The sequence below is a fragment of the Tachypleus tridentatus genome, chromosome 13, assembly GCF_004210375.1.
Source record: "Tachypleus tridentatus isolate NWPU-2018 chromosome 13, ASM421037v1, whole genome shotgun sequence".
NCBI classification, from domain to species: domain Eukaryota; kingdom Metazoa; phylum Arthropoda; class Merostomata; order Xiphosura; family Limulidae; genus Tachypleus; species Tachypleus tridentatus.
In genome coordinates, this window is record NC_134837.1 from 269,756,593 (window position 1) to 269,782,214 (window position 25,622).

The 25,622-nt window shown below is 28.6% G+C and overlaps 1 protein-coding gene and 1 long non-coding RNA gene across 2 annotated transcripts in view; one reads left to right on the forward strand and one right to left on the reverse strand.

Annotated features, from left to right (window-relative positions):
• The window catches only part of LOC143236796 (uncharacterized), a 133,018-nt gene extending 108,221 nt beyond the window's left edge, over window positions 1–24,797 (forward strand). Inside the window, exons 13-22 of the mRNA XM_076475360.1 lie at window positions 9,331–9,419; window positions 13,386–13,586; window positions 15,055–15,318; window positions 16,077–16,195; window positions 19,048–19,313; window positions 20,418–20,897; window positions 21,107–21,286; window positions 22,270–22,406; window positions 23,275–23,451; window positions 23,938–24,797. Coding sequence (XP_076331475.1) covers window positions 9,331–9,419; window positions 13,386–13,586; window positions 15,055–15,318; window positions 16,077–16,195; window positions 19,048–19,313; window positions 20,418–20,897; window positions 21,107–21,286; window positions 22,270–22,406; window positions 23,275–23,451; window positions 23,938–23,994 — 1,970 coding nt within the window. The 3' untranslated portion in view covers window positions 23,995–24,797. The remainder of the gene's footprint in view (window positions 1–9,330; window positions 9,420–13,385; window positions 13,587–15,054; window positions 15,319–16,076; window positions 16,196–19,047; window positions 19,314–20,417; window positions 20,898–21,106; window positions 21,287–22,269; window positions 22,407–23,274; window positions 23,452–23,937) is intronic.
• LOC143236798 (uncharacterized) lies at window positions 12,042–18,421 on the reverse strand. The gene is made up of 2 exons (XR_013019754.1): window positions 18,041–18,421; window positions 12,042–13,647 (listed from the first exon to the last, which is right to left on the reverse strand). It is a non-coding gene; the product is annotated as an uncharacterized LOC143236798 (long non-coding RNA).
• Window positions 24,798–25,622: the final 825 nt, after the last annotated feature.

Sequence of the window (25,622 nt, forward strand, 5' to 3'; positions counted from 1 at the left end):
ATGTTATAACCATCATAGTACAGTTTAAAGTTTCATTATATATGTATCGTTACTTAATCATTATAAGGCATGTTATAACCATCATAGTACAGTTTAAAGTTTCATTATATATGTATCGTTACTTAATCATTATAAGGCATGTTATAACCATCATAGTACAGTTTAAAGTTTCATTATATATGTATCGTTACTTAATCATTATAAGGCATGTTATAACCATCATAGTACAGTTTAAAGTTTCATTATATATGTATCGTTACTTAATCATTATAAGGCATGTTATAACCATCATAGTACAGTTTAAAGTTTCATTATATATGTATCGTTACTTAATCATTATAAGGCATGTTATAACCATCATAGTACAGTTTAAAGTTTCATTATATATGTATCGTTACTTAATCATTATAAGGCATGTTATAACCATCATAGTACAGTTTAAAGTTTCATTATATATGTATCGTTACTTAATCATTATAAGGCATGTTATAACCATCATAGTACAGTTTAAAGTTTCATTATATATGTATCGTTACTTAATCATTATAAGGCATGTTATAACCATCATAGTACAGTTTAAAGTTTCATTATATATGTATCGTTACTTAATCATTATAAGGCATGTTATAACCATCATAGTACAGTTTAAAGTTTCATTATATATGTATCGTTACTTAATCATTATAAGGCATGTTATAACCATCATAGTACAGTTTAAAGTTTCATTATATATGTATCGTTACTTAATCATTATAAGGCATGTTATAACCATCATAGTACAGTTTAAAGTTTCATTATATATGTATCGTTACTTAATCATTATAAGGCATGTTATAACCATCATAGTACAGTTTAAAGTTTCATTATATATGTATCGTTACTTAATCATTATAAGGCATGTTATAACCATCATAGTACAGTTTAAAGTTTCATTATATATGTATCGTTACTTAATCATTATAAGGCATGTTATAACCATCATAGTACAGTTTAAAGTTTCATTATATATGTATCGTTACTTAATCATTATAAGGCATGTTATAACCATCATAGTACAGTTTAAAGTTTCATTATATATGTATCGTTACTTAATCATTATAAGGCATGTTATAACCATCATAGTACAGTTTAAAGTTTCATTATATATGTATCGTTACTTAATCATTATAAGGCATGTTATAACCATCATAGTACAGTTTAAAGTTTCATTATATATGTATCGTTACTTAATCATTATAAGGCATGTTATAACCATCATAGTACAGTTTAAAGTTTCATTATATATGTATCGTTACTTAATCATTATAAGGCATGTTATAACCATCATAGTACAGTTTAAAGTTTCATTATATATGTATCGTTACTTAATCATTATAAGGCATGTTATAACCATCATAGTACAGTTTAAAGTTTCATTATATATGTATCGTTACTTAATCATTATAAGGCATGTTATAACCATCATAGTACAGTTTAAAGTTTCATTATATATGTATCGTTACTTAATCATTATAAGGCATGTTATAACCATCATAGTACAGTTTAAAGTTTCATTATATATGTATCGTTACTTAATCATTATAAGGCATGTTATAACCATCATAGTACAGTTTAAAGTTTCATTATATATGTATCGTTACTTAATCATTATAAGGCATGTTATAACCATCATAGTACAGTTTAAAGTTTCATTATATATGTATCGTTACTTAATCATTATAAGGCATGTTATAACCATCATAGTACAGTTTAAAGTTTCATTATATATGTATCGTTACTTAATCATTATAAGGCATGTTATAACCATCATAGTACAGTTTAAAGTTTCATTATATATGTATCGTTACTTAATCATTATAAGGCATGTTATAACCATCATAGTACAGTTTAAAGTTTCATTATATATGTATCGTTACTTAATCATTATAAGGCATGTTATAACCATCATAGTACAGTTTAAAGTTTCATTATATATGTATCGTTACTTAATCATTATAAGGCATGTTATAACCATCATAGTACAGTTTAAAGTTTCATTATATATGTATCGTTACTTAATCATTATAAGGCATGTTATAACCATCATAGTACAGTTTAAAGTTTCATTATATATGTATCGTTACTTAATCATTATAAGGCATGTTATAACCATCATAGTACAGTTTAAAGTTTCATTATATATGTATCGTTACTTAATCATTATAAGGCATGTTATAACCATCATAGTACAGTTTAAAGTTTCATTATATATGTATCGTTACTTAATCATTATAAGGCATGTTATAACCATCATAGTACAGTTTAAAGTTTCATTATATATGTATCGTTACTTAATCATTATAAGGCATGTTATAACCATCATAGTACAGTTTAAAGTTTCATTATATATGTATCGTTACTTAATCATTATAAGGCATGTTATAACCATCATAGTACAGTTTAAAGTTTCATTATATATGTATCGTTACTTAATCATTATAAGGCATGTTATAACCATCATAGTACAGTTTAAAGTTTCATTATATATGTATCGTTACTTAATCATTATAAGGCATGTTATAACCATCATAGTACAGTTTAAAGTTTCATTATATATGTATCGTTACTTAATCATTATAAGGCATGTTATAACCATCATAGTACAGTTTAAAGTTTCATTATATATGTATCGTTACTTAATCATTATAAGGCATGTTATAACCATCATAGTACAGTTTAAAGTTTCATTATATATGTATCGTTACTTAATCATTATAAGGCATGTTATAACCATCATAGTACAGTTTAAAGTTTCATTATATATGTATCGTTACTTAATCATTATAAGGCATGTTATAACCATCATAGTACAGTTTAAAGTTTCATTATATATGTATCGTTACTTAATCATTATAAGGCATGTTATAACCATCATAGTACAGTTTAAAGTTTCATTATATATGTATCGTTACTTAATCATTATAAGGCATGTTATAACCATCATAGTACAGTTTAAAGTTTCATTATATATGTATCGTTACTTAATCATTATAAGGCATGTTATAACCATCATAGTACAGTTTAAAGTTTCATTATATATGTATCGTTACTTAATCATTATAAGGCATGTTATAACCATCATAGTACAGTTTAAAGTTTCATTATATATGTATCGTTACTTAATCATTATAAGGCATGTTATAACCATCATAGTACAGTTTAAAGTTTCATTATATATGTATCGTTACTTAATCATTATAAGGCATGTTATAACCATCATAGTACAGTTTAAAGTTTCATTATATATGTATCGTTACTTAATCATTATAAGGCATGTTATAACCATCATAGTACAGTTTAAAGTTTCATTATATATGTATCGTTACTTAATCATTATAAGGCATGTTATAACCATCATAGTACAGTTTAAAGTTTCATTATATATGTATCGTTACTTAATCATTATAAGGCATGTTATAACCATCATAGTACAGTTTAAAGTTTCATTATATATGTATCGTTACTTAATCATTATAAGGCATGTTATAACCATCATAGTACAGTTTAAAGTTTCATTATATATGTATCGTTACTTAATCATTATAAGGCATGTTATAACCATCATAGTACAGTTTAAAGTTTCATTATATATGTATCGTTACTTAATCATTATAAGGCATGTTATAACCATCATAGTACAGTTTAAAGTTTCATTATATATGTATCGTTACTTAATCATTATAAGGCATGTTATAACCATCATAGTACAGTTTAAAGTTTCATTATATATGTATCGTTACTTAATCATTATAAGGCATGTTATAACCATCATAGTACAGTTTAAAGTTTCATTATATATGTATCGTTACTTAATCATTATAAGGCATGTTATAACCATCATAGTACAGTTTAAAGTTTCATTATATATGTATCGTTACTTAATCATTATAAGGCATGTTATAACCATCATAGTACAGTTTAAAGTTTCATTATATATGTATCGTTACTTAATCATTATAAGGCATGTTATAACCATCATAGTACAGTTTAAAGTTTCATTATATATGTATCGTTACTTAATCATTATAAGGCATGTTATAACCATCATAGTACAGTTTAAAGTTTCATTATATATGTATCGTTACTTAATCATTATAAGGCATGTTATAACCATCATAGTACAGTTTAAAGTTTCATTATATATGTATCGTTACTTAATCATTATAAGGCATGTTATAACCATCATAGTACAGTTTAAAGTTTCATTATATATGTATCGTTACTTAATCATTATAAGGCATGTTATAACCATCATAGTACAGTTTAAAGTTTCATTATATATGTATCGTTACTTAATCATTATAAGGCATGTTATAACCATCATAGTACAGTTTAAAGTTTCATTATATATGTATCGTTACTTAATCATTATAAGGCATGTTATAACCATCATAGTACAGTTTAAAGTTTCATTATATATGTATCGTTACTTAATCATTATAAGGCATGTTATAACCATCATAGTACAGTTTAAAGTTTCATTATATATGTATCGTTACTTAATCATTATAAGGCATGTTATAACCATCATAGTACAGTTTAAAGTTTCATTATATATGTATCGTTACTTAATCATTATAAGGCATGTTATAACCATCATAGTACAGTTTAAAGTTTCATTATATATGTATCGTTACTTAATCATTATAAGGCATGTTATAACCATCATAGTACAGTTTAAAGTTTCATTATATATGTATCGTTACTTAATCATTATAAGGCATGTTATAACCATCATAGTACAGTTTAAAGTTTCATTATATATGTATCGTTACTTAATCATTATAAGGCATGTTATAACCATCATAGTACAGTTTAAAGTTTCATTATATATGTATCGTTACTTAATCATTATAAGGCATGTTATAACCATCATAGTACAGTTTAAAGTTTCATTATATATGTATCGTTACTTAATCATTATAAGGCATGTTATAACCATCATAGTACAGTTTAAAGTTTCATTATATATGTATCGTTACTTAATCATTATAAGGCATGTTATAACCATCATAGTACAGTTTAAAGTTTCATTATATATGTATCGTTACTTAATCATTATAAGGCATGTTATAACCATCATAGTACAGTTTAAAGTTTCATTATATATGTATCGTTACTTAATCATTATAAGGCATGTTATAACCATCATAGTACAGTTTAAAGTTTCATTATATATGTATCGTTACTTAATCATTATAAGGCATGTTATAACCATCATAGTACAGTTTAAAGTTTCATTATATATGTATCGTTACTTAATCATTATAAGGCATGTTATAACCATCATAGTACAGTTTAAAGTTTCATTATATATGTATCGTTACTTAATCATTATAAGGCATGTTATAACCATCATAGTACAGTTTAAAGTTTCATTATATATGTATCGTTACTTAATCATTATAAGGCATGTTATAACCATCATAGTACAGTTTAAAGTTTCATTATATATGTATCGTTACTTAATCATTATAAGGCATGTTATAACCATCATAGTACAGTTTAAAGTTTCATTATATATGTATCGTTACTTAATCATTATAAGGCATGTTATAACCATCATAGTACAGTTTAAAGTTTCATTATATATGTATCGTTACTTAATCATTATAAGGCATGTTATAACCATCATAGTACAGTTTAAAGTTTCATTATATATGTATCGTTACTTAATCATTATAAGGCATGTTATAACCATCATAGTACAGTTTAAAGTTTCATTATATATGTATCGTTACTTAATCATTATAAGGCATGTTATAACCATCATTATAAGGCATGTTATAACCAGTACAGTTTAAAGTTTCATTATATATGTATCGTTACTTAATCATTATAAGGCATGTTATAACCATCATAGTACAGTTTAAAGTTTCATTATATATGTATCGTTACTTAATCATTATAAGGCATGTTATAACCATCATAGTACAGTTTAAAGTTTCATTATATATGTATCGTTACTTAATCATTATAAGGCATGTTATAACCATCATAGTACAGTTTAAAGTTTCATTATATATGTATCGTTACTTAATCATTATAAGGCATGTTATAACCATCATAGTACAGTTTAAAGTTTCATTATATATGTATCGTTACTTAATCATTATAAGGCATGTTATAACCATCATAGTACAGTTTAAAGTTTCATTATATATGTATCGTTACTTAATCATTATAAGGCATGTTATAACCATCATAGTACAGTTTAAAGTTTCATTATATATGTATCGTTACTTAATCATTATAAGGCATGTTATAACCATCATAGTACAGTTTAAAGTTTCATTATATATGTATCGTTACTTAATCATTATAAGACATGTTATAACCATCATAGTACAGTTTAAAGTTTCATTATATATGTATCGTTACTTAATCATTATAAGGCATGTTATAACCATCATAGTACAGTTTAAAGTTTCATTATATATGTATCGTTACTTAATCATTATAAGGCATGTTATAACCATCATAGTACAGTTTAAAGTTTCATTATATATGTATCGTTACTTAATCATTATAAGGCATGTTATAACCATCATAGTACAGTTTAAAGTTTCATTATATATGTATCGTTACTTAATCATTATAAGGCATGTTATAACCATCATAGTACAGTTTAAAGTTTCATTATATATGTATCGTTACTTAATCATTATAAGGCATGTTATAACCATCATAGTACAGTTTAAAGTTTCATTATATATGTATCGTTACTTAATCATTATAAGGCATGTTATAACCATCATAGTACAGTTTAAAGTTTCATTATATATGTATCGTTACTTAATCATTATAAGGCATGTTATAACCATCATAGTACAGTTTAAAGTTTCATTATATATGTATCGTTACTTAATCATTATAAGGCATGTTATAACCATCATAGTACAGTTTAAAGTTTCATTATATATGTATCGTTACTTAATCATTATAAGGCATGTTATAACCATCATAGTACAGTTTAAAGTTTCATTATATATGTATCGTTACTTAATCATTATAAGGCATGTTATAACCATCATAGTACAGTTTAAAGTTTCATTATATATGTATCGTTACTTAATCATTATAAGGCATGTTATAACCATCATAGTACAGTTTAAAGTTTCATTATATATGTATCGTTACTTAATCATTATAAGACATGTTATAACCATCATAGTACAGTTTAAAGTTTCATTATATATGTATCGTTACTTAATCATTATAAGGCATGTTATAACCATCATAGTACAGTTTAAAGTTTCATTATATATGTATCGTTACTTAATCATTATAAGGCATGTTATGACCATCATAGTACAGTTTAAAGTTTCATTATATATGTATCGTTACTTAATCATTATAAGACATGTTATAACCATCATAGTACAGTTTAAAGTTTCATTATATATGTATCGTTACTTAATCATTATAAGACATGTTATAACCATCATAGTACAGTTTAAAGTTTCATTATATATGTATCGTTACTTAATCATTATAAGGCATGTTATAACCATCATAGTACAGTTTAAAGTTTCATTATATATGTATCGTTACTTAATCATTATAAGGCATGTTATGACCATCATAGTACAGTTTAAAGTTTCATTATATATGTATCGTTACTTAATCATTATAAGACATGTTATAACCATCATAGTACAGTTTAAAGTTTCATTATATATGTATCGTTACTTAATCATTATAAGACATGTTATAACCATCATAGTACAGTTTAAAGTTTCATTATATATGTATCGTTACTTAATCATTATAAGGCATGTTATAACCATCATAGTACAGTTTAAAGTTTCATTATATATGTATCGTTACTTAATCATTATAAGACATGTTATAACCATCATAGTACAGTTTAAAGTTTCATTATATATGTATCGTTACTTAATCATTATAAGACATGTTATAACCATCATAGTACAGTTTAAATTTCTTTCTTTTTATACTCTTTTACATAACGTTCTACCATTATAATATATTACATAGCATGCACTACAAAGAACCTATGCTTAGCATAATTTCTCTTGTATTAGTGTGTTGTGCCATATTACACTGCACAACATGCACAGCAAGTAACCTATGCTTAGCATAATTTGTCTTGTATTAGTGTGTTGTACTATATTACACTACATATCATGCACAGCAGAGAACCTATGTTTAGCATAATTTCTTTTGTGTTAGTGTGCTATGCTATATTACACTACATAACATGCACAGCAAAGAACCTATTTTAGCATAATTTCTATTGTAATAGTGTGTTGTACTATATTACACTACATAACTTGCACAGCAAAGATCCTACTTTTAGCATAATTTCTATTGTATTAGTGTGTTGTGCTATATTACACTGTACAGCATGCATAGCAAAGAACTTGTGGTTGGTATAGTTTCTAAATTATTAATGTTCTGTACTATCATACACTACAAAACGTGCACAACAAAGAACTTGTGGTCAGTATAATTCATGTTGTATTTCTGTGTTGTGCTATAATGCTGTTAAGTTTCCATAGGGCTGGGATAAACAGGATTCTTTACTGTAGGTGTCTGTGATCTTTTGGTGATAAATTTCAACAATAAATGGACAGCACAGAATCCACTTGTTTTAAAATAATATACATTCAAAACAAGTTAGATAGGTATACAAAAAGTTGTTACATTGTTGCTTATCATAGTTGTATCTAGGGCTTTAAATAATTCTTTCTTTTTCATCAAAGTTCACACAAGCAGACCCAATCAGCTTAAAGCTCCATTCGACAAAATAAATTCTTCTTTATCTATCTTTGTTATTGCAAAAAAGTTGTGAAACTCACTTTAGAGATCATTATGGCTAAACAGTCAAAACGTCTGATTTCATCTTTACTTTAACTAGCTTGATTTACTCTCTGTATCTGCAAATACTTATAATACTTGACAAAAAATTCAAGAAACATCTAACCCTCTAGGAACAACAGCATGAAACATAATGAGAAAAATAAGGAAGCTTCTATTAAGATAACATACAGTAATATTACAAAAGACTAGTACAACAGTTAAACCACAATATAAGACTTGTACAGAGTTTTGTAAATAAACTTGTCATAACTATCGTTTTAAAATAATTAACTTTTAACATTTGTTATGAAAACTAAATAATAAACTGATCAGTCTAATATATCCAACAAGTACACTACATAACCAGCATAACAAGGAATATATGTTTAACATAGCTTGCATCGTATTACTGTATTGTGCTGTATGTTACTATCAACCTATTATATTAATCTTTATTCGTTCCAGCTGCAACCACCAGCAGAAGTTATTTGTCACAAGATGATAACATCATGGGGACAAATGCTGTGATGATTGGGAAAATGACAAAAAACACTGTAAGACTTACTATCACATAAGAAGAAAAAACATTTCATATTGAAATAAACAAAAATACATAATCTGTATTTATTAAATTAGAGAAAAGAAATAATAAGTTGTTTGTTTATTCTTAAAGATAAATATGGTATGATCACCTACCAGTTCATGTAGAAAATTGTTATTATAAAAACATGGTTTATAAAATGAAATGGCATAATAACATATTTATCTGAATGTTTACGTATTATAAAGCTTTCCTTATCTTAAGGTTTTTCAAGCATTAGGTCCACTCTGATTTGTTAGAAGAAGAAAAGTAGAGAAACTCATTGTTAGTTGATCAATAAAATGAAACTGAGTTTATTGTCTATTTGATAATAGACAAACATTGTTTACTGTAACACACAGTGTTTAATAATAGACAAACATTGTTTACTGTAACACACAGTGTTTAATAATAGACAAACATTGTTTACTGTAACACACAGTGTTTAATTATAGACAAACATTGTTTACTGTAACACACAGTGTTTAATAATAGACAAACAGTGTTTACTGTAACATACATTGTTAAGTAATAAACAAACAGTGTTTACTGTAACATACATTGTTAAGTAATAGACAAACATTGTTCACTGTAACATACATTGTTTAATTATAGACAAACATTGTTTACTGTAACACACAGTGTTTAATTATAGACAAACAGTGTTTACTGTAACATACATTGTTAAGTAATACACAAACAGTGTTTACTGTAACATACATTGTTAAGTAATACACAAACAGTGTTTACTGTAACATACATTGTTAAGTAATAAACAAACAGTGTTTACTGTAACATACATTGTTAAGTAATAAACAAACAGTGTTTACTGTAACATACATTGTTAAGTAATAAACAAACATTGTTTACTGTAACACACAGTGTTTAATTATATACAAACAGTGTTTACTGTAACACACATTGTTTAATAATAGACCAACAATGTTTACTGTAACATACATTGTTAAGTAATAGACAAACAGTGTTTACCATAACATACATTGTTAAGTAATAGACAAACAGTGTTTACTGTAACATATATTGTTTGATAATAGACAAACAATGTTTACTGTTACATACTTTGTTTAATAATAGACAAAGTATGTAAGGTAGACATATAACATTTATTATCATGAAATAAAACTGTGTTTACTGTAACATACATTGTTTAATTATAGACAAACATTGTTTACTGTAACACACAGTGTTTAATTATAGACAAACAGTGTTTACTGTAACATACATTGTTAAGTAATAAACAAACAGTGTTTACTGTAACATACATTGTTAAGTAATAAACAAACAGTGTTTACTGTAACATACATTGTTATGTAATAAAAAAACAGTGTTTACTGTAACATACATTGTTAAGTAATAAACAAACAGTGTTTACTGTAACATACATTGTTAAGTAATAAACAAACAGTGTTTACTGTAACACACAGTGTTTAATAATAGACAAACAGTGTTTACTGTAACATACATTGTTAAGTAATAAACAAACAGTGTTTACTGTAACATACATTGTTAAGTAATAGACAAACATTGTTCACTGTAACACACAGTGTTTAATTATAGACAAACAGTGTTTACTGTAACATACATTGTTAAGTAATAAACAAACAGTGTTTACTGTAACATACATTGTTAAGTAATAAAAAAACAGTGTTTACTGTAACATACATTGTTAAGTAATAAACAAACAGTGTTTACTGTAACATACATTGTTAAGTAATAAACAAACAGTGTTTACTGTAACATACATTGTTAAGTAATAAACAAACAGTGTTTACTGTAACATACATTGTTAAGTAATAAACAAACATTGTTTACTGTAACACACAGTGTTTAATTATATACAAACAGTGTTTACTGTAACACACATTGTTTAATAATAGACCAACAATGTTTACTGTAACATACATTGTTAAGTAATAGACAAACAGTGTTTACCATAACATACATTGTTAAGTAATAGACAAACAGTGTTTACTGTAACATATATTGTTTGATAATAGACAAACAATGTTTACTGTAACATACATTTTTTTAATAATAGACAAACGGTTTACTGTAACAATGATTAATAATAAACAAACAATGTTAACTAGTCATTTCCCACTTATTATTGTGAAATATAATTGAGTTTACTGTATCATAGATTGTTCAATAATAGACAGTTTTCACTGTGATATACATTGTTTATTAATAGACAAACAATGCTTATTGTAACATACACTGTTTAATCATAAACAAACAGTGTAAACTTGTCATTTACCACACATTATCGTGAAATAAGACAGTGTTTACATTGTTTAATAATAAACAAACAGTGTAAATTAGTCATTTGCCATTTGTTACTGTAAAAAATGGTAGTGTTTATGGTAACATATGTTGTTTAATAACAGACAAGCAGTGTAAGCTCTAAGCTCATCATTTACCATATACCATCGTGAAATAAAGTTGTGTTTACTGAAACATACAATGTTTAATAACAGGCAAAGAGTGTAAGCTACTAATTTCATTTACCACTTATATTTGTGAAGTAAAATTTTATTTTCTGTAACATACCTTGTTTAATAATAGACAAACAGTGTTTTCTGTTACAAACATGTTTTAATAATAAACAAGCAGTGTTTACCATAACATACATTGTTTAATAATAGACAGACTGTGTCAGGTAGACATATACCACTTATTATTAATAAATATACCAGTGTTTACTGAAACGTACATTGCTTTAAAATAGACATACTGTGTAAGCTAACCATTTGCCACTTATTATCATGAAATAAAATTGTGTTTACTGTAACATATGTTATTTAATAACAGACATACAATGTAAGGTCATCATATACCACATATTATCCTGAAATAAAATTGTTTACTGCAACATAATTTGTTCAATAATAGACAGTTTTCACTGTTACATACATTGTTTAATAATAGACAACCTGTGTAAGCTAACCAGTTACCACTTATTATCGTGAAATAAGACAGTGTTTACTGTGACATACATTGTTTAATAATAGACAGTGTTTACTGTAACATATATTGTTTAATAATAGACAGTGTTTACTGTAACATACATTGTTTAATAATAGACAAAGACTGTCAGTTACTAATTTCATTTACCACTTATTATCATGAAATAATAAGTTATATAAGTTGTTTAATAATAAACAAACAGTGTTTACTGTTACGTACTTTGTTTAATAATAGACAAACAATGTTTACTGCAACATACATTGTTCAATAATAGATAAACGTTGTAAGCTAGACATGTACCACATATTACGGTGAAATAAAATTGTGTTAACTGTAAAATACATTGTTTTATAATAGATAAACAGTGTTTTCTTTAACTTACATTGCTTAATAATAAGCAAACAGTGTAAGATAGTCATTTACCACTTAGTATTATGAAATAATATTGTGTTTACTGAAACATACATTGTTTAATAATAGACCAACAGTGTTTACTGTATTATACATTGTTTAGTAATAGACAAACTGTTTACTGTAACATACATTGTTTAATAATAGAAAAACTGTGTAAGCTAGGCATATACCACTTATTATCATGTAATAAAACTGTGTTTACTCTAACATACATTGTTTAATAATATACAAACAGTGTAAGTCAGTCATTTAACACTTATTATTGTGAAATAAAATTTTGTTAACATATGTTGTTTTAAAATGTAATTACTTAAACCATGGCTATTTGAAGTATATTGCTTAATGATATTGTATATCCATACACAGAGATCAGGTTAGATATTGTGAAATGTATTTTGTGTTGACAATTATTTAAGCCATTATTTTTTGCATACATTTCTTTACAGATACAGATCATATCAGATATTGATAAACTTACTATAGGTTGAAGTTCAGGTACTTTAAACCATTTTTTAGAATGCATCTTTCTTCTCTACAGGTAGATATCATGTCAGATATTGATAAACTTACTGTCGGGTACATCTCAGATCCTCTAAACGTTTCATGGTTTCTGGCAAACCAAACCTTGTATCAAGCTGTAAAATGTCGTTACCGTGGTTTTGACCAGTTTCATCATAATGTGAGTGAAGATGGTGTCACTTTCCTTACAGCAATGGAAACAGAAAACTTGGACTATACAGTAAGTTCATTTATCTTATTAACTCATGCCTGCCCAAGGAATAACTGTAAGTGCCTTGACCCTGTCAAAATGAAGACTTATTATTCTTAATATAAGACTTCTTCAATACAGAATATATTGAGTACCACAGGATTAATGATCTAACCTGTGAAATAAAAATATAATTCCTCACTTTTTATCTTTATTATTGATGATTTATAACAGTGTTTGACTAGAATTGTGTCTTATATTAAGAAGATCCTGTAATATCTTTACATGTTTATTTATCTGAATATATATAAAAATGATAACACCTTAACAATTTGCATAATATATGATCATTCTTAACTGTTCTGTTTCACTTCTAATTGTACCTAACACTATCAGTCCCATCTTCTAAGATCACTGTATCTTTTAATTGTACAATACATAATTATCATTCACTTTCACTCCTATAATTGGAGAATATGTAATTCTCAGTCACTTTCAGTCCTATCTTGTAAGATGACTAATCATTTAATAGTAAAATGCATAATTATCAGTCACTTTCTGTCCTATCTTGTAAGATTAGTGTATCCTTTAATTGTAGAATACATAATTATCATTTGTACAAGTACAAATCGTCATTCAATTTTAGTCCTGTCTTGTTAGATGAGTGTATTTTTTATTTGTAATATACATAATTATCTGTCACTTTCACTCCTGTCTTCTAAGATGAGTGTATCTCTTTGTTGGTATTTATGTGTAGAAGTTATAACTAAGAGATATTTATGTAAAGATAATTTTCTAAAACCTTTCTTTTGATGTACATATGAAGTATTCAGTCAACATCATTGATGGATAATCCATTTTTATATAAAAATTATTGAACATTGTTACCTACATTTGTAGGTGTGATAAGTTTAAATCAAGTTATTATTAAACAGTGGTGGTTTAAAGCTTATAAAAATGAAATACAAACGAGGATTTTTTTTCATATGTGAAAATAACACCAATGTCATAATCACAAAGGAGTTATATAAAACCCCATTTTTAGATTCATGAGTTGAGTATCCTTGATATTTACATCCAATCTTACAAGGTTTGGCTAGCTTAGAGTTAGTTCTTAGTTGAAGAAGAACTCTGAGAATGTAAAATAACTTCAGAAGAGGAACGATTATTATTATAACTGTAAAAGAAAATAGAATATATCAATTGTTGTTTTCTACTCTACTACATTCCTGATAGTGTGTGAACTACACAAGAAACTGAAAACAGTTTTTAGCTTCACTAAATCAAAAGCTGTCTCCAGGCTGAACTTATTATTATTGTTATTATTTAATATTTCCATTTTCCACCTGAATCCAAAAATGTTCAATATGTTTAGTAAAATTAATGTTTTGATGGGACTGAAATTCATACATATATTTTCAAGCTTCTTTTATTCATCTAATGTGGATACATTTGTATATTGTTATATACATATATGTGTGTGTGTATGTATTTGCAGGCGATCTTCCATTCACCTAACATGGATGCATTTGTACATTGGTTATGTGATAATGATGGACTTTGTTACGGCCCTTGTATAGCTTATTGGCATTTAGAAAAAGAGCTTGGACTAATGCTTTTAAACGTACCTGGAGAACTGAAACAGTTTCAGCTGATTAACCCTGAAACAGGACAAAATATTCATGTCCAAGGTTTTGAAAGTATTTTCTTGTTTTCTCTACAAACACAAAATGAGTGGATACCTGATGGAAAGCTAGTTACAGTAAGTATAGATTACAATAAGTACATGAAAACAAGTTTCTGTAATTAATTTGTATGGGAGAGCATCTTACAATGAAACACATAAGCTATATAAGACACATAATATTTACAGGAAGGTAAGGTGTAGTTAGTATAGCTTAAAACACATGTAACATAAAGTACTTTAGTTCCTAAACAATTTAACTTTAAAACTGAATTGATACTCTTAATTTCAAGATAAATTTTATGCAATACGTACTCTGAGCTACATGATTCAACACTCACTATGTACTCTGAACTAGGTGATTTAACACTCACTATGTACTCTGAACTAGGTGATTTAACACTCACTATATACTCTGAGCTAGGTGATTCAACACTCACTATGTACTCTGAGCTACGTGATTCAACACTCACTATGTACTCTGAGCTAGGTGATTCAACACTCACTATGTACTCTGAGCTAGGTGATTCAACACTCACTATGTACTCTGAGCTAGGTGATTCAACACTCACTATGTAGACCCCCCCTCATGGCCCTCTTGTACTCCATCACTAACATCATAATGGGCAGACTGTAATGGAACTATTCTTTCTGAACAAATGTATTTTAGCTTTTATGTAGGTTGGATAAACAAGTGTCTACACTTTGCATATAAAATAATATATTTCATGTTGTACAGTTACATCAAGTATATAATCCCAAGACCTTTACATGAATGACTGTACACAAGATGTAACGTCCAGTTCTTGTTTCATAACAACTGTTCTGTCCTCTAGTGTGGAAGACTGGATACTACCAGCATGAACTGGACAACTGATGGATGCAATACAACCCAACACAAGATCCCACACTACACTGTGCTCATGTGTTCCTGCAAGTTAATGGGGATTTTTGGGTAAAATGTTGATCATTATTTCATATGTGTGTGTGTATGTGTATGCAAACTAACCATTTGAAAACTTTCATATAGTAAGTGACCTCTACAAAAACTGTAATTTAGGGTTTTCATCACTTTCACTTTAAATATTGAAGTTTTTAAATAACGATAGTAAAAAGACATGAGAGATAAAAAAATTGGTAAATACAATAAAAAAAAACTATAAAACTCTAGCATGTGTACCTGTCTCTTCATCGTGGACAACTATAAAACTCTAGCATGTGTACCTGTCTCTTCATCATGGACAACTATAAAACTCTAGCATGTGTACCTGTCTCTTCATCATGGACAACTTTAAAACTCTAGCATGTGTACCTGTCTCTTCATCATGGACAACTATAAAACTCTAGCATGTGTACCTGTCTCTTCATCATGGACAACTATAAAACTCTAGGGTGTGTACCTGTCTCTTTATCATAGACAACTTTAAAACTCTATCATGTGTACCTGTCTCTTCATCATGGACAACTATAAAACTCTAGCATGTGTACCTGTCTCTTTATCATGGACAACTATAAAGCTCTAGGATGTGTACCTGTCTCTTTATCATGGACAACTTTAAAACTCTAGCATGTGTACCTGTCTCTTCATCATGGACAACTATAAAACTCTAGCATGTGTACCTGTCTCTTCATCATGGACAACTTTAAAACTCTAGCATGTGTACCTGTCTCTTCATCATGGACAACTTTAAAACTCTAGCATGTGTACCTGTCTCTTCATCATGGACAACTTTAAAACTCTAGCATGTGTACCTGTCTCTTCATCATGGACAACTTTAAAACTCTAGCATGTGTACCTGTCTCTTCATCATGGACAACTTTAAAACTCTAGCATGTGTACCTGTCTCTTCATCATGGACAACTTTAAAACTCTAGCATGTGTACCTGTCTCTTCATCATGGACAACTTTAAAACTCTAGCATGTGTACCTGTCTCTTCATCATGGACAACTTTAAAACTCTAGCATGTGTACCTGTCTCTTCATCATGGACAACTATAAAACTCTAGCATGTGTACCTGACTCTTCATCATGGACAACTATAAAACTCTAGGATGTGTACCTGTCTCTTTATCATGGATAACTATAAAACTTTTAATGATACCTATGCATGGTTAACTGGTACTGACCTCGCTTTCTCATACTGTTTCACAATATCAAGTAAGAAATGGAACTTACCATATGTAGTTAATTGCAATGACCATGAAATTGTGTTTAACTCAATATATTTATGTTTTACAGTATTAACTATGACATAATACTTAACTCAATGTATATGTGTTTAACACTATTGTCTATGATATAATATTTAACTCAATGTATATGTGTTTTACACTATTGACTATGATATAATATTTAACTCAATATATATGTGGTTAACACTATTGACTATGATATAATATTTAACTCAATGTTTATGTGTTTAACACTATTGACTATGACATAATATTTAACTCAATGTATATGTGTTTAACACTATTGACTATGATATAATATTACATTGTAATGTATTACATTAAGGAATGCAGTGGCAAGTTGAGCACATAAGCACTAACTTGAGGAAGTTTATAGTTAAGGTAACGAATCTGACTCTGAGACAAAGATTCACACAATAAAACACTTTTGATATGCTTTTCAGAATATTCTATGTCACAGTCAATTTGTAGAATAACTTTGAATAAACTAACATATGATCCTTAATTATGTTTACAATAACATTACAAAATCATTACAACTATATCAAGTCAACCATATTGTAATCATTCTATTTGATTCTATAGAAGATGACAAATAGTTACTTACAGAGAGCTTAGGCGAGAAACATTAGGCAAGTTTATTATAAAGCCAGCTAGACTTCTTCTATCAGCCTCGAAGACTCTGCTAGTGATCGCTGTAACTTCTTGACTTTTCAGCTTCAAACATGGGTTATTTACAAACTCTTTCTGTATTTCTTATGATCTTCCAAATAGTGTACACAATTACCTGCAAGTAGATCTAACATTGAATTGTTTGTTTTTCTTTGATTATTTTGCAATTCTCAAACCACCTGTTCATTTATTGCAGATAAATTAAATAAATTGGCAGCCTTCTTACTTCTATTCTGACACTCACTTTTGATATGGATACTACATCAAAGTTCTGACTTATTTCCTTTCTTGGCAACTTTGTATGAGATAATGTAAGCATTCGCTGTAGCTCTCTCACTGCTGTAGTGGCACCAGTTTATAGGTGAAGATCTAACTTCCAGTCTCTGTAATGAGGCTTTTGTCACCTTTCTCATAACCTCTGTAGCATTGTATGTAGTTACCGTAAACAAGAATGTTTCTCAACATACCTGTCTTCTTAGTCGATGATTATATAATATTTTTCATGCTTTTGTGAATGTATACCATGCTTCTCTATATTTGTGAACATATACAAATTATATATACTTCTCCTTACTGCATATATTTGCTCAATACTTGGAGCATTTGAAATGTTTCATATATACGTGTTTCAAACTATTGACTGTGAAATATTTATCTCAATGTGGGTGTTTTACAGTAATGACTGTGAACTTGGATTTAACTCCATGTATCTTTTACAATTTTATCAGTGAAATGGGACTTAACTCAGTGTACGTAAATATTTATCAGTGGTGGTTAAAATAGGCTTAAACTCAACATGCTGACACATTTTACCATATTAGCTATGAAATTATATTTAATGTATATACATGTTTTATGGTATTGGCTGTTTTTATTACTGTTCTTTTTTTACAGTTTTTAAGCCATGTGTTATAATAATATTTTTTTAAATATTTATTATAGTGCTGTTTTACAAGACATTCCTTCAACCTCAGTGGATCCTACAGAACCTTACATTACTTTAAATGACACCAGCAGTTCTGAAACAATGAAGATGTACCAAAATGAAGAAGACAGGAAGACTGTTCAAGTTAAAATTCGACTTAATATTGACTACGATAAAGCAGTGTCTGGAAGAAGGGCAGAATTTGCTGAACATATTTCTCAGCAAATAGCAAACCTTTTAAGACTTAAAATGGAACAAATAAAGAATTTGACAGTTTCTAGAGGTGTATAGTCTTATATTTTTATTTTCTTTGTAAAGCTTTAATCATAAGTCTTGATTGCAATTTCAAGAATCCTTTAAACAGTAAGGTAATTTCAGTCAATTTAATTGCAACTATCCAGTGAAATATATATAGAGTGCCCACTCAAACACAGTGTTCAGAACTTGATAAGGCTAAACACCCTATATTCACCACCAACAGTCATCATTGTCATCTTTTATTCACCATCAACAGTCATCATGTCATCCTTTCTTCATCATAAACAATCATCACCGTCACCCTTCCTTTACTATCAAATTACCACTGTCAATTCAATTCTTTTATCTATTATTAACAGTCATCATGATGGTTAAGATGAATAGATATGTGGTTTAGTAGACATGCTGAAAGTAATTGCATGTTTACAGTGATTGAGTTTTCAAGAAATGCCAACCCCATAATTCTTGCATAAGTGTAACAGATCACTGTTGTTTGATACATTTAACAGAAATAGCAGTTTCCAAAAGTTGCATTGTATTACCTAATATTAATATATTTATACATTGTTTCCTTTCCTCCTGACAGTATTTTAACAAACTGCATGACCCAGGCATGACAGATAGAATGGAGCCACAGGCCTAACTAGCCTTATTGTAGCTACTTTAATGATCAAGATAAAAGAGAAATACTGGAACCTTACATACTTTAACCATTTTGCAAAATGTTTTGTATTTCATGTAGAACAGCTTAAGATATTTCTTATGTGTTGTATATTTCAGAAGACATAAAAGTTCTGTATTACATATACAGCAACTTAGTACATTTCTTGTGTTGTATATTACAGAAGATATAATTTTTGTAATACATATACAGAAACTAAACACATTCATGTTGTGTGTTGTGCATTGTGGAAGTTAAAAGTTTCATGTTACATATTCTGGAACTCTGCATAAACATTACGCTTAGCAAAAAGATCACAGAACAACTTGAGGGCATCTATTTTATGTAAGTGGAATACTGTATAGACAATTTTTTGCCTTTGTTATATCAGTTTTTGAAATTATCTTAAAACATGAAAGTTTTTTTTAAAAAAGGAATCAAACCTAATCCATGAATGATTAATTACAGGAAGTGTCATCGTGGATTTTAACCTAACACATTTGAATGACTCAGGAGATAAGGTTGAAGAGCTCCAGAGCATGAATAAAAATGGGACATTAGCACTCACAGATTTAGAAGGAAAGAAAATGCCTATTGATTCTTTAAGTGCAGATATTTCTGGATCAGAAGATCATGGTGAGGAAACCTCAGTTTCTGAAATAACAACAGAAGCAAGCAGTCAAACACAAATACTCAGTTCTTCTAACCAAACATCAAATGACCAGTTATTAACAAAGACTTTAGCCACCGCTTCAACAACCATACGTAACAAGGCCAATTCAGAATATGAAAATGCTAAAAAGCTGCCAGTATTATTTAAAGTCAAAGATGAATATGACATTGTTGTCAAAGGAAGAAAGAAACAGTTCATCAGCCATGTTATTCCTCAGCTTTCCTCTAAGATGAGAGTTCCCATACGGTGTTTTCAGGACTTTGATGTAAAACCAGGTAATCAATTGAGTTTCTAAAGATGCTTCTTTGAAAACTTTACATACATTATCACAATGGTTCCTAAATTATATTTTTCGCATAATGCTGATCCTTACAAATTAATGAAAAATAGTGTGGTACCAAAAAACTATAGGTCTTTTTTCTCTCTTTAAATCAGTGTTAATGTTTCATTCCTGGTTTAGTTTTTCTCATTCATCTTCATACAGGAAGTGTTCTGTTCGACTTTAATTTGGTTCCAGTTCACAAAGGATCCATTATAATTGATGAATCATCACTTGAAGATGCCAAACATGAACTGGAGAGTAAAATTCAGAAAGGAGAAGTTACCTTGTTAGATTTGGATGGAAGAGTTCTTCTTATTGTAGCTCTGACTTCAGCAGCTGCCAGTAGGTGATTTTTATAATTTTGTGTTGTATATTCATTATACTTTATGTCTATACAGTCCAAACCTACATCTCAGTCACCCTTACCCACTTTCTATCAACATTATGCAGCATATCTCAGTACTAACCAAACTTACATGTCAGTCACCCTTACCCACTTTCTATAAACAATATGCAGCATATCTCAGTACTAACCAAAGTTACATCTCAGTCACCCTTACCCACTTTCTATGAACAATATGCAACATATTTCAGTACTAACCAAACTTACATCTCAGTCACTCTTATCCATTTTCTACGAACAATACGCAGCATATCTCAGTACTAACCAAACATACATCTCAGTCACCCTTACCCACTTTCTATCAACAATACGCAGCATATCTCAGTACTAACCAAACCTACATCTCAGTCACCCTTACCCACTTTCTATGAACAATGTGCAGCATATCTCAGTACTAACCAAACATACATCTCAGTCACCCTTACCCACTTTCTATGAACAATGTGCAGCATATCTCAGTACTAACCAAACCTACATCTCAGTCACCCTTACCCACTTTCTATGAACAATGTGCAGCATATCTCAGTACTAACCAAACTTACATCTCATTCATTTGTACAAAATTTTGATCATAAAAATACTGCATGTTTCAGTGCTAACATTTTACCAAAAGATTAAGTAGTCTGCATTAAAGATAGTTTACTTCTAAGTTGTTGTTGTATTTCAATTCATTGTACAGTTTTAACCTGTTAATCATTACTGTACAACATCAGATCATTATGAACTGATGTTTCACTTGTATCATAGATTTGAAAGCCACACTTTCTTCTGATCTCATCAGCTTCTAGCCTTATTACTTTACTTTATTTTTGTTGCAATATTTTATAAAACATAAAGGAATATGTAAATCAGAAATCACTGGATTACGATACATTTTTGAATGTGTACTGATTAACATCTGGTAATATTGTTTTCTATTTAGGTGATAAGATTGATTTTGCTCCCATCATAATGGGAATTGTGATTGGCATTTTCATCTTGATGATTGTACTGGTGACATTGACAGCCATCACTGTGAAGTCCATCAATAAATATAATTGTAAAGTGGTTCCAGTTAAGGTAATGTCTTTTGATATCAATAAATAGGACTGTAATGTGACTCCCATCAAGATAAAATTATTTTACATCAGTGAATACAATTATAAAGTTAGGATAAAGCCTTTAATCAATTATATGTGGACATTCTGCTATTTTAAATTAATACTTGAGTTTTTCAGGTTTTTCTATGTTTAAGTCAGAAAATTCATGCTATTTAAACATAAACTTAAGTCTGTGACTTTACTGTGACTAGTGCATGATTTTCATGGTAATTACATGATTAATAAGAACATCAGGAAATGTTTTTAAGAAGAACTGTATAAAACAAAACATTTGGCGAGGACTGGGTTCTCAACTGTCACTTCCATCATGCCTGGACCATACCAGAACTCCAACAGTGGTGATATACCCTGCATATTACATTCGTTCATACCAGGTTTTGTGAGGAATTGGTTCTCAACTATCACTTTCCTTACTCTTGTTGACAAACTGCTATGGGGCTTTCTGAAATTGCATATCCATCACCATAACTCAGCAACAATTCTTCAATTTAAAGATGCCATTGTAAAAAGAGATTTGTATTATTCGTGGTGGAATGTTACATGTTGCAATATTCAATACCGTTGTTTAAAACGAAACTAATAGGAAATAACATTGTCAATATTGAAGAGTTGTTAAAAGTGCACCCCTAGTGCCACTTCTAGATTCCAGTAAAATGCACTCCTTGTGAACTGCATACATGTACAATATTTCTCCTAAATGTTCCATGGTTCACCTCACAGACCATTTCCAAACTGATTTATGAACCACTTTTTAAGGTCCTTAGCATCTTACTACTACACTAATCCTAATTGAAATCAATATATTTAGTATTACTTTTTTATCAAAGGATAAAAGTCCTCCACCATCATACAGAAGTACCAAACACCAGGGTTCAATGGGTGGAAAAGACAAGATTTTCTACAGAAATGAAGGTTCTCGCCGTGAGAGTGTACCATCAGCAGCAGTATACAGACCTCCAAGTGACAGTCAGTTGAACAAAACTCAACCCCCACCAACAACAGTCGTAAGTTTAGCAACCTCATAATTAATAAACTCTAGCTAGCACCCATCTCAAGGATATGGTACTTATGACAAGATAACCTAATGTGGACTTCTATTTATATAATCTTATAATTAGTTTAGTTAAAGGACATGTAGTTATGTAACATTATAATAAAGGATATGTAATTACGTAATATAATTAGCTCAGCTAAAGGACTTGTAATTACCTAACATTATAATTAGCTTATCCACAAGATGAATATTTATGTGTTATTAGCTTAGCTCAAGAAAATGTATTCATGCCATAAGTAAAATATTTTAAAACTTAATAAATTACCTGCTTTTACTATATCTATACTCATACTTGTTTCTTTTTACCCATTCTTTTGCAGTAAAAACTAATTACAAAAAGTAATTACTTTGTTAGAAACAAAATCTCTTGAAACACATTTCAGAAGCAAACATATGGTTATTTATATCAAAACGTTACTTTTTACTGTTTCTTTAGCAGTCTAAACTGAAAAATGAATGGGACATTGGTAGTGACATCTCTATAATCACCTGATGCCTACTGAGAGAGGAATATGATGGTATGCAGTCTGCTGCTTTAATTTGACTGTATTATGTGTGTACTTTTCAATAGAGTAATGTGGCAAGATTCATATATACATCATTATAGTTTAATAACTGACACCATGAATTGTCCATCCTACTGCATCAGAAGCATGCTCTTATATATAATACTATTTGAATATACTTTATATTGAAATTTATATGCTCATGTGATTCATAATTCTCTCCTGTGACAGTTTTTCACCATACAGTTGGTAAATTTGATAAATTAATGGAGTTTCTACTTAAAATATGAAAAAGAACTAATCTTTACTTGAAGTAATTAGGCCTACCACAAGCTAATAAGAATCCTGTTCATTATATTTTCATAAATAGAAGTGATATTTTTTAATTACACAAATTAACAGCCACAAACATTAATTTTGTTAGTTTTAGATACAAAATGGTGATGCCTTTTATCATGTGCGTTATTTTCATTTGCTGTTGTTTGACTGGTCAACAATGTATTCATGTGATAAATCATTTAGAAATATAGGAAGTAGCACAAGTTATTCAAATTCCTACATCCTGCACATAATGAATAATAAATAAAAAAACTGTGATAGGTTTTTTATTTATACATTCTATATTATTCTACATCATATATTATACTGCTATGTATTTGTGATAGTAATGTTATCATATGACTATTTCCTGTTCTCCATTTTTAGCTTATGTTAATGTGATGATATAATTCTTCTTAACTTGCATGATATGTAGAGCAAAATAAAATAAATATACTGGAAAACATACAGTGTGTTTGTGTTTACCATCAATAAACAATTTCAAGCCAGAAGAATATATCATCTCAGTTATGATATATGTTCTTCTCTAACACAAAGTAGTAACATTATAAAAGTGTTCTTCTCTCAGACTTGTGTTCTTTACTATTATAAATGTAGTTTTATTACATGAACTTGTGTTATTCACTATTATAAATAGTTTTATTAGATAAACTTCTGTTCTTCACTATTATACATATAGTTTTATCAGACAAACTTGTGTTCTTCACTACTGTAATGTAGTTTTATTAGACAAACTACTGTTCTTCACTGCTGTAATGTAGTTTTATCAGACAAACTTGTGTTCTTCACTATTATAAATGTAGTTTTATTACATGAACTTGTGTTATTCACTATTATACATATAGTTTTATCAGACAAACTTGTGTTCTTCACTACTGTAATGTAGTTTCATCAGACAAACTTGTGTTCTTCACTACTGTAATGTAGTTTCATCAGACAAACTTGTGTTCTTCACTACTGTAATGTAGTTTTATTAGACAAACTACTGTTCTTCACTACTGTAATGTAGTTTTATTAGACAAACTACTGTTCTTCACTGCTGTAATGTAGTTTTATCAGACAAACTTGTGTTCTTCACTATTGTAATGTAGTTTTATCAGACAAACTTGTGTTCTTCACTATTGTAATGTAGTTTTATCAGACAAACTTGTGTTCTTCACTATTATAAATGTAGTTTTATTACATGAACTTGTGTTATTCACTATTATACATATAGTTTTATCAGACAAACTTGTGTTCTTCACTACTGTAATGTAGTTTCATCAGACAAACTTGT